The 14378-nt window shown below is 40.3% G+C and overlaps 1 protein-coding gene across 1 annotated transcript in view; it reads left to right on the top strand.

Moving 5' to 3' along the window:
- The window catches only part of LOC128660490 (uncharacterized), a gene marked incomplete in the record, with an annotated part of 570712 nt that overhangs the window by 221956 nt on the left and 334378 nt on the right, over positions 1 to 14378 (top strand). Inside the window, 1 exon segment of the mRNA XM_053714367.1 lies at positions 10619 to 10966. Within this exon segment, the coding sequence (XP_053570342.1) occupies positions 10619 to 10966 (348 nt within the window).

Below are 14378 nucleotides of genomic sequence, written 5' to 3'. Positions count from 1 at the left end.
ATATAGAGGCCAAGGGATGGCTTGTTGCTTACCGTCTATGTAGAACTTAAGTAAAGGATTATGACTAAGTTGTGGCATAATATAATGTAGATAACGTATGAATAGGAGCAGACAGGTACACGTCGTGAGCTCATGTAATTCAATTAAATATGTCTGTTCATCGACTTGGTAAGGGGGTAAGCGGATGACATAGAATAAAGATTACAGACTAAATGAGTTTTCCAAAGAGTGAAGTACATATGCTTTAAGGCTAAGTCCTATACTCTATAAAACAGGGCTGGCATCATAAAATTCAAATCAGAGCGCATCTTATAATAAAAGCTGTTACATTTGTATTGAATTAGGGCTATCTAAGAGTGAGGCTGATGTAGTATGTACCTCACAGAAAGGCTAATATATATCAACATATTATAATAACAATAATCACATGAGAGCATTTCTATAACAATATTGGTAACTATGTTAGCTGGAGTAAAATTATAATTAATTCGCCATGAATTCTAAACCCTCATTACAAGGGAAAAGGGTACCCATATTATATATCTGGAACTAAACAGTACCTGTACAAGAGAGGACAGACATGTATTAATCAAAAACAGGAGTAGCTACTAGACATCTAGGGAGTAATGTGTAGACTGATCTTAATTAAGCTAGTGCATATATGAGGTCAGGACTGAACAATATAAAGCTAAACAATATCCCTATCTCGGCCTCAGCTCTCTCAATAGGTACATCTTGCAGGCTACTAACATCAGGCCCATTCATGGTTGTGAGGTTGAGCTTAATTAGATTAGGTTTTATATTATTATGATAGGATAAAAGGGCTTAGGCTATAGTATAAGGGCTGCGTTTATTTCCTGTAAGATTATTAGGGACCCCCATGAGTAGCTGCTGGTTTTAGCAGTGTAAAACATCATATTACATGTAAGTAAATAGAAGAGTATCATACAATGCAGTGGTGTGGCTGTCCATAGTCCCAACCTAAATGGATATAAATGCAAACATGGATACAGCCCCGAGAACACGAAACACATAGCCAATATTTCCATCTTGATTGAAGCAGACATTAGTAGATAATGTCAGTTTTCATGTAGCTTGACTATACTCCAAAGCAAATATTAAGCAGACGACCATGCCCCAGGATCATCGAGCAACAAGGTACAGTAAACAAAAACCGTGTCCAGTCTCAGAGAATGTCATATAAGTGAGTGCTTACAATAGCAGTGTGAAAACATCACTAGCGTAAATGTCCCACGCTTGTCTGTGAAGGAGTAGTATGGAAGAGGGGTTTGAAGGGTTTGAATCAGATTGTACCTGCGCTATATGAGTCTAACCTCATATCCTACATAAACGGAACTCTCTGTTCTAGCCCACACCTAGGTGAACCCATCTTGTGTCCTGTGTGCCGGTCGGGAGGTGCAGCGCACTCTTCAGCAGTGTCAACACTGACCGTATCTCACATGGCAGCAGCACATCTATATAGACCCTGATGTCAGGAACGTTGATCGGTAGGGACTGCTGTTTGGGGTATTTCTTTGACCAGATCTCGGCAACTAGTGTCTCAATAGACGGGGCCTTCAGGTTTGAGGGAGATCTGCTTGCCAAATCACACTCCACCTTGGCAATGAGGGTGTGTGCTGTAGTTATCAGGTAGCTTGCCCGGCTCGTTCTTTCCCTCTGTATCTGGGGTGCCTCTAGCTGAACTGCGCTGTGCTGATCAGGCAAGGACCAGCTCATCGCTGTAGGGAAGTTAACTACGGCTGTAGTGTTGTCCGAGGAAAAACAGGCCACAGCCAGTTAACGATATGCCTCCCATGTCTTTGGCGCATATGCTCGACTGAGGGGATGTGTAAGGCATCACAACCGGACGATCTCGAGATGTCTCTTTCTGTGCGCACTCAGGCCTCTTGTTAGATAGGGCGTTGCTGGATGGTCCCCTCATCGTCAAACTCAGCGTGGCCGATATATCAATGAAGGAGCTTGTCATCTGCCGATCTAGGTCCTTTAGTAGGATGTACAAAAGCTCATAATTATCCTCCATTGTGCGTGGAGTCTTAGGTTGCGACTAGAATCCGTAACAGGAGAAGGAGGCCCAAACAGTTTCCTCCGGTAAAAATTGAGAATCACCGAATTAGACACATAGATTAGCCTAGGCAGAATATCTTTCACTTAAGGACTCATTAGCAGTTGTCCATATGCAGAATTAGATCCATCTATGCTTAGAACATAAACTTTTTCCCTAGTTTAGTCCTGGGAGCTCAAGCGATGCACGTCTGCCCTCTCCAGCTGTTGGCTCCGCCCCCCGGGGTTCATATTTAACTTCAGGTGTTGGTTGTTATTTTGCCAGCATGTGTCTCACGTGGTTACGCTGGTCTGAGATTTTTCCTGGCGATCCAGGAGCTGTTAAACTGTTCAGGAGTTTGTTTTTCAGACTCTTGGGTTTGAGGCTGTTGCTAGATCGCCAAGTCTACGGACTTTAGATGGTGTGCTCCTAATCATAGGAGGCAGCTTAGGGTTCCTCATGAAGTTAGATCTTTCGATCGATTCGACTCTGGCCTAGGACCATGCCTCTCCCTGGATTGGGTGTGGACGGTTTGGTCTCACCTTAGGTGTTTGTGGTTCGGCGTGCCTCTCTGTGGGGGGCGGGAATCTGTTTCTCATGGGAGATGTCTATCTGCCTGTAGATTAGGTTCTAGGTCTCTCTGACGGGTCCCTACTGGTCTTCTGGTGCATTTGATGTTCCTTGTAGATTCCAGGTGTCTTTAAACTGGGTTGGCGATATGGCCAAGGAATTTGACCTCTATGGTAGGGTGGTTTCTGTTGATTTAGTCCCTTCTCTCCTAGAGTGGGGGATTGGTTCTCCTGGTTCGGAGTTACCTTAGTATCTGTGGCGACCTGTGGGTTTTGACTTGTAAGGCTTTTTCCCCTTCTTGCGTTTCCAGAATCATGGAAAGGGAGATGTGGAGTAGTAACTGTTTCCACCGTTCCTGCAACAGGAGGCTGGGGGTTGAACTCTGATGGGCTCCTATTAAATGTTGGATTCTGATATTTAGATGCTGGGTGTCTGAGAACCCTTTTTACCTTGAGCAGCGTTCCTCTTTAAGGAAGACAGCAGTGTAGGGGGTCTCGTACCCGAGCACAAGTCTGTCCTGACTAACGGTAGTATGCCGTTTTGTAGTGGCGGTCAGAGTTCTACTAGGGGGCTTTGCTCCTTGTAGATCCATCCTTTTCTTCCATCTTTGACTAGCCTTTTGGCTGGGAGAATTACCCTGGAAGGAAGGTCAGGGATCGGTAAATCTATGCAGTGTTGATAGTTTTCTTCTAAAGTGTCCTCCCCTTCGGTGGGAGGACTTTTGTTGTCCTCTTTTCTACTGGCGTCTGGTACTGGGAGGGGACGCTCCTTGGAGCCCAGTATTTGGAGGGCTCTTGAGTTTTTGGAAGGTTTGCAGTTTGAAACCAGGTACAGCTATTTGCACCTTGAATGTGTGCTAGCAGGCTTTAAAAAGCCTTCCGTTGGTTTGGGTAAGAAGTCGGCTTCTTACCTAGAAGCTGGTCACTGAGAGTTCCTGTTCAGACGGTTGGTGTTTTCCGGAGAGAACTGGGATAGTTATACTATTTTCTGCTGTCTATGTTTGCCTAGCCTGCAGGTATTGATCTGATAAGAGGCAACAGGGAACTCGTGTGTTTTCTGGAGTACCTTATGGTATGATACTGTGTCAGGGATATGAGTGTGTCCCTCGAGTCCTCTTGGGGCGTGTTTCCCTGAGTATGGTTTGTTGAGCCATATGGAATGATCCTTGGATTTCTTCTGGGAATTTGTTCTCCCTTTTGGGGGCAGGTTGTGGTCCTTGTCTTTTGGCCGGGTTCTCTTCATGGGAGTCGAGAGCTGCGGGGCTGCCTCCTCGGAGGCTGTTTGTGCTCGATGAACTCTGGGACTGAGTGGTCTCTAGTTTAGCTTTGCTGGTGGTGTAACTAATGTGCAGTTACCTGGGCTTCGGGTTTTTTAACAGTGTCATTTTATATTTTTATCTGGTAATTTCAGGCTGTGGTGCCATTCAAAGGGGCTGCCTTTTTGTACCCACCCGTTATTTGCATTCAGTGTCCTCTAGCTTGGGTATTGTTTTCCCAAAAGGAATGAATGCAGCTGTGGACTCATCCCGTTTACGAAGAAAAACATAAATTATGCTTACCTGATGATTTTCTTTTCTTCTGACGGGAAGAGTCCACAGCTCCCGCCCGTGTTTTGTCTATGAGGCGGCAGTAATTTTTTTTGTTCTTCTGGCACTTTTTTTCACCCTGATATTTCTCCTACTGTTCCCTTGGCAGAATTACTGGGTGATGAGGAAAGTGGGGGAGGTATTTAAGCCTTTGGCTGGGGTTTCTTTGCCTTCTCCTGGTGGCCAGGTTCTGTATTCCAAAAGTAATGAATGCAGCTGTGGACTCCTTCCGTCAGAAGAAAAGAAAATTATCAAGTAAGCATAATTTGTTTTTTTGTTTTGTTTTAGTTTTGTTAATATTATAAAAATTTAGAGGCATGGGAGCAGCACAAGATGATAACTGAACAGGCTTTATGTACCTCTCAATGCATTGTTTCCTTTTAACTTTTTAAAAAATGTGTTAATATATTGATGCTTAGAATGTAGCACTTAATTTGGAACTCTGTAACTTTTTCTCTGTGACTTTACCTTTTGTGCATGTATATGTATTGTCTTGTACCTGTGTCTCTTCAATAAAAAGAATAAAAAAAAATAAAAGAATCAACCTGAAAGAGTCTGTGTGTCTATATTGCCTCAATGCACTGTGAAGAGGATGGTTCGAGTGGCCAAAATATCTCCAGGTGGAGAATTGCAGATATTAGTTGCACCTGGGGACAGAAGGTCTCCAAACCTACAATCCGATGTAAAAAAAAAGCCTCTACTCTCATCCAAAAACAAACTCGAGTCTTCAGTTTGCCAGACACTGGTGGAACTTCAAATGGGATCGGGTTCTATGGTCAGATGAAACCAAAATAAGAGCTTTTTGGCAATAAACACTAGAGGTGGGTTTGGCGCGCTCAGAGAGCTAGCCATATGTAATAGTACCTCTTCCCATGGTTAATAATGGTAGTGGCTCTTTAATATTTTGGGGCTGTTTTTCTGCCAGTGGACCTGGACATTTTGTTATGATACATGGCATCATAGACTCATTTCAACAGATATTAAATGAACACCTGACTGCCTTTACCAGAAAGGTTAAAATGGGCCGTGGTTGGATCTTCCAGAAGGACAATGATCTAAAAAATACATCAAAATCAACACACAAATGGTTTACTGACCACAATATCAAGGTCCTGCCATGGCCATCCCAGTACCCCATAGAAAACCTGTGGGGTGAACTGAAGAGGAGAGTCCTCCAGTGTTGACCTCGAAATTTGAAGTATCTGGAGAGATTCTGTATGGAGGAATGGTCTCAGATCCATTTCCATGTATTTTCCAACCTCATCAGGCATTATATGAGAAGATTCAGAGCTGTTATCTTGGCAATGGGAGGTAGCAGAAAGTATTGACTAAAAGGGTGCCAATAATTGTGCAACACATTTTTTTTTATTTTTTTTTTTATTATCCTATATTGTGTTTGCAATTGGTTGATATCTATGGGAGTATTTTTGTGTATTTTTTTCATAAAAAGATCAAAAGGTTAAAAAATAGACAACTTTTTGCTGCCTTCTTTGCCCATATTTACCAAGGTTGTCGATATTAGTGGAGAGCAGTATATGATGATCTATCAAGAACCACCACATTATCACCCTTGTCTAAAACTCTAATTACTATCCTATCATAATTACTTGGGCGTTTTAAAGCTTACTTTTCTTTGAAAGAGATATTAAACCCATACCTCTGTGATTTGTTCATTTTGGAATTTCAAAATTTAGTTTCAACTTTTCTCAGAAATATTTCCAACACATTAGATCTACTATGTACAGGATAAAATTTACTTTTTTTCCTTGTTGTGTAAGATCAATATAAGATTCTTTGATTAAACCTATAATATCACTACCACTATCAGCCAATAATCCTTGCAAATCCGTAAACACACAAAGCAACAAAAGATACATTATCTCCGCAGGGCTGACCGGTTGACATGGAAGTGAACATAGACTTATCTGATTAATGTAAAACATTTTTGCACAAAGTCAGAATTCTAACGAACTTAACATCTAGACTTGTGTAAAACAGTGAAATGATGGTACACAATTAAGATCCTATTAAGACCCTTCTATAACTATTTCAGTTCATTTGGTTTTAGAGAAAAAGAAGCTAAATGTATAACATTCCTATTCACACACATTTAAAGCAAGTCTGCGTCCTGGTCTGATATTACTTGTTCACTGATCTGGCTTTGTGTCTGCTTTTTGCCTTTGCCCCTACAGTCTTTATGTATTTTTTTTTTCCTTTTTGTATTTAGAGGTATTAAAGGTGCCTTGTATTTTGATAATTTTGTCTCATCAGATACAGTAGGTAATTGTAATACAGAAGATGTAGATGGTGTGGCTTTATCCACATTACTATCATAGTCAGAAGACTCTATATCAAATTCTGTTTCAGAGAAAGTCACCTGTTTGTTCCTAGTAATCCTTTTTTTTTTTTTTTAATTAGTATTTTTAAAGCTTTCCTCAAATTGCGTCTGCTCTAATGACCAATTCTACACTAGAGTCATAGACCCGTTTGTCACAGAATATTTTACATGACTTAAAGTTGTTTAAATGTAACCATATTCTTTTCAGACTGTTTATAATATGCCTTAAAGGGATACTGAACCCACATTTTTTTCTTTTGTGTTTCAGATAGAGCATGCCATTTTAAGCAACTTTCTAATTTACTCCTATTATCAAATTTTCTTCATTCTCTTGGTGTCTTTATTTGAAATTCAAGAATGTAAGTTTAGATTCCTGCCCATTTTTGGTGAACAACCTGGGTTGTACTTGCTGATTGGTGGATAAATTCATCCACCAATAAAAAAAATGCTATCCAGAAGTCTGAACCCAAAAAAAGCTTAGATGCCTTCTTTTTCAAATAAATATAGCAAGAGAACGAATAATAGGAGTAAATTAGAAAGTTGCTTAAAATTGCATGCTCTATCTGGATCACGAAAGAAAAAAATTGGGTTCAGTGTCCCTTTAAACTCTGGGTCCTTCTGAATGGTTTTTAACCTCTCCTTAATCTCTTTCATCTCTTGTATAAGTTGGTGTCTTTTTTTTTTTTTATATTCTATAAGTAAATCTATTGATGCAAAGAAGCAGGAATCAAAGACTGCATTCCACTTGTTAATAAGCTCCAAATCTATAACTGCAAAAGATGGAAATTTGCATATTCTCAAACCTTAAGGTATCCTTTTATTATGTTTATATAGTAAAAAAGAGTCCTCATTATCCATCTTGAAATACAGGTTACTTATTTAGGCCAGCTATTTATATTGCTTACATCCCTTGGTTCTGGATATAGTGTCTCAGGGTTATTGGATAGGTTTCAGAACAAGGCCTCCCAGAGGAAGGTTTGATCTGACCAATATTCCAGGAAATCCTTTGAAGGCTCAATCATTTTTTCAATCAGTTTCGGATTTAGTAGCTATGGGAGTTATTGTTCTTTTTCCATTGTTGGAACAAGAGATGGAATTTGATTCAAATTGTTCTTTGTTCCAGTGAAGGAGGGAACTTTTAGACCAGTTTTAGATCTGAAGGCTCTAATCAGTTTGTTAGAGTTCCTCATTTTAAAATTCAGACTATTCTGCCTTTTGTTTAGTAAGGCCAGTTTATGTCCACAATGGATTTAAAGGATGCTTACCTTTTATGTTCCCATTCACAGGGAGCACTTTCAGTTTCTGAGGTTTGCGTTTTAGGGCATTTTCAGTTGCTCTATTATTTTGGTCTGGCTACAGCTCCATAAATCTTTACAAAAGTTCTGGGCGCCTTCTGTCAGTAATCAGATCTCAGGGTATTGCTGTGTTTCCTTAAATGGACGATATCTTGGTTCAAGTTCCATTTTTACATTTAGCAGAATCTCACACCAACAAACTGTTGTTGTTTCTTCAACAACATGGTTGGATAATCTTTGGTTCCTCAGCTCAAAGAAGGTTGAAGCTGGTGTCAGCTTGTATAAACCTTCAGTCTCTTCTAGTTGCTTTATGCATGAAAGTGTTATGTCTCATGATTGCTGCATTAAATGCTATTCCATTTGCTTGTTTTCACATGAGTCCTCTTCATCTGTGTATGCTTCGTCATTGGTTTAGGGATCATTCTCAGCTGCCTCAGGAGATTATTCTAGATCATAGAACAGTGCAATCTCTTTCTTGGTGGCTGGATCATCACCTTGTTATGCAGGGGACTTATTTTGCTCATTCTACATTAACTGTGATCACTACAGATGCAAGTCTTTCAGGTTGGAAACTGTCTGTGGTTCTCTGATGGCACAAGAGATTTGGGCTCGTCTGGTAGCGAGATTTCAATTTTCAGGCTCTTCAGAGTTGGCCTCTGTTGAAGAGGGAGTCATTTCCGTTTTTCAAACAGACAATGTCACATCAGTGGCTTATTTCAATCATCAAGGGGGAAATTGCAGTTCTCTAGCCATGAGGGAAGAGTCTGGAATTCTATCATGGCCATAGGCCAACCTTTGTCTAATTTCTGCTGTTCATATTCCTGGATTGAACTGGGAAGCCTCTGCATTCAGGGGAATTGTCTCTCCATCAGGAGTCTTTCAGTCAGATTGTTGATCTTTTGGATGGATCTGATAGCCTCTTGGTTGAACAACAACTTCCCAGGTACTTTGCACGATCCAGTGATCCTCAGGCAGAGGTTGTGGGTGCTCTAGTAGCTCCTTGGTCCTTTCATCTTGTCTATGTGTTTCTTATTCTCTTGTTCAAAATAATGCAGGAGAAATCATCAGATATTTTGATTGCTCCAGCTTGGTCTTGCAGGGTTTGGTATGCAGATCTGGTTCTGATATCCAGTTGCCCAGTTTGGCCTCTCTTACTTTGACCAGACCTCTTGTCTTAAGATCTGTTTTTCCACCCGGATCTCAAATCTCTAAGCATGATGGTTGGAGTTTAAATGGTTTGTTCTTAAACAATAGAGGTTGTTCTGTTTCTGTGATTGAGACTCTGATTAAGGCTTGTAAGCCTGTCATAAGCTTTGGAAAAACCTTTATTTCTTCGTGTATGGATCATGGTTTTTCTAGGCATTCTTTTAGAATTCCTAGAATTTTGCAGTTTCTATAGGATGGTCTGGATAAGGGCCTATCTGCCAGTCTTTAAAGAGTATATTTCTGCTATTTTAGTTTTGTTTCATAGGAATATTGCTAATCGTCCTGACATTCATGGTTTTGTTCAGGCTTTGGTTTGTACTGTATTAAGCCTGTTATGAAGCCAATTTCTCAACCTTGAAACCTTTATTTGGTGTTGAAGGTTTTGCAGGCTCCTTCGTTTGAGAACACGCATTAAGTGATATTAAGTGTCTTTCTTGGAAGGTTTAATACATTTTGGCTAGAAGATTTTCTGAATTATCTGCTCTTTCTTGTGATTCTTCTTGTCTTATTTTTTTCAGGATAAGGTGGTTTTTAACAACCAAATTGTTTCCTCAGACAATCGAGGAAATTTGGTTCCTTCTTTGTATCAGAAAGACTTCTTTTGGATGTTGTTAGTGTCTTGAAGTACTATGTTGATGCAACTAAGGATTTCAGACAAATTTCTTTTTTCTTTTTCAGGTTCTAAGAGAGAGCAGAAAGCTACTGCTATTTCCATGGCTTCTTGGTTGAAGCTCTTGATTCACCAAGCTTACTTGGAGGTGGGACAACCTCCACCTAAACAAATTACTATTTATTCTACCAGGCCAGTTGTTACTTTTTGGGTTTTATAGAATAAAACAAATTTTCAAGGCAGCTACTTTGTATTCTGTGCATAATTTTATTGAATTCTACCATTTTGAGTAATGACCTTCTAGTTTTTGAGTTCAGTTTGGGTTGTGTTATTTTTGTGAAAAAAGTTGTTCTTTTTATCCTGCCCTTATATTTCATACTCCACAGCTTGAGTATTTTTTCCCCAGGAGTAATGGATTGTAGACTCCACCTCCACCACCTGTATGTAAGAAAACATAATTTATAGTTACCTGATAAATTAGTTTATTTCATGGTTGCGAGTGTCCACAAGACCCCACCTTGTTTATTTCCTAGTGTTGATTTATTTTTTGTTTGCACATCTTTTTTCCCTACTTCTATTTTTTGCTGCTGTTACTTCTCCCCACCTCTTTTGCTTGGCTATATGTTAGACTGAGGTGCCAGTGAGGTGGGAGGGGTTTTATAGAGCTTTTGGGGTTTGGGAATCTTTGCCTCCTCCTAGTGGCTGGGAAGACTAATTCCCAGGAGTAATGGATCGTGGACTCTCACCACCATGAAATAAATTATCAGGTAAGCATACATTTTGTTTTAAAGAGTCATTGAACTTTTTCAGAATTAGTGTCTCCTTTAGTAGTCCAAGGTTCTCCCCTTCAAAGACCCAATACATTGCCAGAATATTTCTCCATAATTTTGGTATTAAGACCTTGCTGATCTTCAGATTATATTGATGCCTATTGCTTTTTCTGTTTTTACAGATCGAACCAGCCACATTGCAGAGCCACCTGGAACACCGACCAAGGCGCCTCGATCACAGACGAAGGCCAAATCACTTGGACCAGCGGCCAAGTCACTTGGACCAGCGGCCAAGTCACTTTGACCAACGGCCAAGTCACTTTGACCAACGGCCAAGTCACTTTGACCATCGGCCAAGTCACTTTGACCATCGGCCAAGTCACTTTGACCATCGGCCAAGTCACTTTGACCCATGGCCAAGTCACTTTGACCCATGGCCAAGTCACTTTGACCCATGGCCAAGTCCCTTTGACCCATGGCAAAGTCATTTGGATCAACGGCCAAGTCATTTGGATCAACGGCCATCAGAGGTATGTGATGCCAAATTGCCCCTGGAGCTCTATCTATAGAGCAGGTGTTTACCTCTATCTCTAATCTGTTCCATAGTATAATGCATAAACTCTGTTGCAATAAAGAATCTTTTTTTAGTAGTAGGATAATGCCATTATTAAGGGGTCACTATGTATAATGGCCATGGCTACTCTCAAGAGACTGAGCCCACTCTGTCCACTTTACAGGCCTCATTTTGTTTGGGAAGAAAATGGTTGTTTCCCTTTCAATTATGACCCAAGAAGCAAAAGGTCCTAGTTTATTTTTTACCTCTATAGATTACACTACCAGTCAAAAGGTTTAGAACACAATTTTTCTAGTTTTTATTAAAATTTAAGCTGTTCAAGCTCAGTGAATAACCTAAAATGTTATAGGATAAGAGGAAATCTACCAGAGTTTAGGTTACCAAAAATTGAAAAATATACCTTTCAGAGTTACAAACAAAGGTCTTTTTTTCAGGGAACAAATAATGGGTTAACACATTTTCTGTCTTCATGGACCTTGCATTTTCCACAGGGGCAGTGTTCTGCTAGAACAGGAAACTGCCTTCCACAAACTACTGCTAAAATATTAGGAATCGCCCAGTGGTCTAAAATGTATTTGTATCTTGTGGCATTAAGATAACTGGAAGTAAGGGTCCTAACCCTGAAAAACTACATTAGACTAATATCCCTCGTCCACCAAACTTTACAGTAAGCACTGTGCATTCCAGTAGATAGCATTCTCCTGGCATCTGCCACACCCAAATTATTTCTTCAGACTGCCCGCTAGTGAAGCATAATTTATCACTGTAGAGAGCACAATTCCACTACTCCACAGTTCAGTTGTGGTGTGCTTTACACAACTCTAGCCGACACTTGGCATTTAGCATGTTTATGGGATGCTTCTGTAAAGCTGTTTGGTCATGTAAACCCATTTAATTAAGTTCATAATGCACAGTTGTGCTGATGTAGCTTCCAGAGGCAGCTTGGAAATCTCATGATCTGACTTGTGGCAAAGGTGGCATCTTATGACTGCTAGGTTCAATGTCACTGAGCTCTTCAGTACAACACATTGTACTGCCAATGTTTGTTTATGGAGATTTCATGGCCGAATTGTCTACACCTGTTAGCAATGGGTGTAGGTGAAACACATTAACTCAATAATTGCTAAGGTTGTCCACATACTTTTTTATAGTGTATATATTTTAAACTCAAACGTTACAAGGTGTGGGTGTTCTACTTAACCACTGCATATTATTTTTGCCCCGACATCCAAATCAAAATATCTATATCTAATTGTAAAAGCATGTTTAAGAGGGAAAAGAAAACCTGGAAGTCCCTGAGAGCTAGAAAGTAATCAAGCTCTTGGGGATACAGAATATCATAAGGGAAGAATTAAGTTAACAGTGGAACATCTGACACAGATATAAAGTCATAGTTAGCAGCAAATGCAAATGAAACTAAAATATTTTTACTACAATTTAAAGGGATAGTCTACACCTTAGTCATCTTAGTCTTACCTTAGTTAAAGCTGCAAAAAGCCGCCTGCACCACTTTCTAGATCATGCAGCAGGGTAAAAAAAAAAAAGTTATTTTAAAATGGATATTGTTTCTGGCCACTTTGAAATGGCTGCCAAGCTCCGCCCACTGATGACATCACAATCTGGAGCATCCCAGATCGTGATTGCATCAGTGAACAGAGCTTGGCAGCCATTTCAAAGTGGCGAGTAGCTATTTCTCCAACATAGGTGTGTCCGGTCCACGGCGTCATCCTTACTTGTGGGATATTCTCTTCCCCAACAGGAAATGGCAAAGAGCCCAGCAAAGCTGGTCACATGATCCCTCCTAGGCTCCGCCTACCCCAGTCATTCTCTTTGCCGTTGTACAGGCAACATCTCCACGGAGATGGCTTAGAGTTTTTTAGTGTTTAACTGTAGTTTTTCTTATTCAATCAAGAGTTTGTTATTTTAAAATAGTGCTGGTATGTACTATTTACTCTGAAACAGAAAAGCGATGAAGATTTCTGTTTGTATGAGGAAAATGATTTTAGCAACCGTTACTAAAATCCATGGCTGTTCCACACAGGACTGTTGAGAGGAATTAACTTCAGTTGGGGGAACAGTGAGCAGTCTTTTGCTGCTTGAGGTATGACACATTCTAACAAGACGATGTAATGCTGGAAGCTGTCATTTTCCCTATGGGATCCGGTAAGCCATTTTTATTCACACAGTAAATAAGGGCTTCACAAGGGCTTATTAAGACTGTAGACATTTTCTGGGCTAAATCGATCATATTTACACATATTTAGCCTTGAGGAATCATTTAATCTGGGTATTTTTTGTAAAATAATATCGGCAGGCACTGTTTTAGACACTTTATTCTATTGGGGCTTTCCCTAATCATAGTCAGAGCCTCATTTTCGCGCCGGTATGGCGCACTTGTTTTTGAGAACAGCATGACATGCAGCTGCATGTGTGTGGAGCTCTGATACATAGAAAAGTCTTTCTGAAGGCATTATTTGGTATCGTATTCCCCTTTGGGCTTGGTTGGGTCTCAGCAAAGCAGATTCCAGGGACTGTAAAGGGGTTAAATATAAAAACGGCTCCGGTTCCGTTATTTTAAGGGTTAAAGCTTCCAAATTTGGTGTGCAATACTTTTAAGGCTTTAAGACACTGTGGTGAAATTTTGGTGAATTTTGAACAATTCCTTCATACTTTTTCGCAATTGCAGTAATAAAGTGTGTTCAGTTTAAAATTTAAAGTGACAGTAACGGTTTTATTTTAAAACGTTTTTTTGTGCTTTGTTATCCCAGAAAGGTCAATTCTTGACCACGGTGGATTTAAAGGATGCGTATCTACATATTCCTGTCCACAAGGAACATCATCGGTTCCTAAGGTTCGCATTCCTGGACAAGCATTACCAGTTCGTGGCGCTTCCTTTCGGACTAGCCACTGTTCCAAGGATTTTCACAAAGGTACTAGGGTCCCTTCTGGCGGTGCTAAGACCAAGGGGCATTGCTGTAGTACCTTACTTGGACGACATTCTGATTCAAGCGTCGTCCCTTCCTCAAGCAAAGGCTCACACGGACATAGTCCTGGCCTTTCTCAGATCTCACGGATGGTAAGTGAACGTGGAAAAGAGTTCTCTATCTCCGTCGACAAGAGTTCCCTTCTAGGGAACAATAATAGACTCCTTAGAAATGAGGATTTTTCTGACAGAGACCAGAAAAACAAAACTTCTAAACTCTTGTCGGATACTTCCTTCCGTTCCTCTTCCTTCCATAGCACAGTGCATGGAAGTGATAGGTTGATGGTAGCGGCAATGGACATAGTTCCTTTTGCGCGCATTCATCTAAGACCATTTCAATTGTGTATGCTCAGTCAGTGGATTGGGGACTATACAGACTTGTCTC

The sequence above is a fragment of the Bombina bombina genome, chromosome 5, assembly GCF_027579735.1.
Source record: "Bombina bombina isolate aBomBom1 chromosome 5, aBomBom1.pri, whole genome shotgun sequence".
In the NCBI taxonomy this organism is placed as follows: Eukaryota; Metazoa; Chordata; class Amphibia; order Anura; family Bombinatoridae; genus Bombina; species Bombina bombina.
The sequence above is the reverse complement of the archived record's forward strand: the minus strand, read 5'-3'. Positions and strand labels throughout refer to the sequence as shown.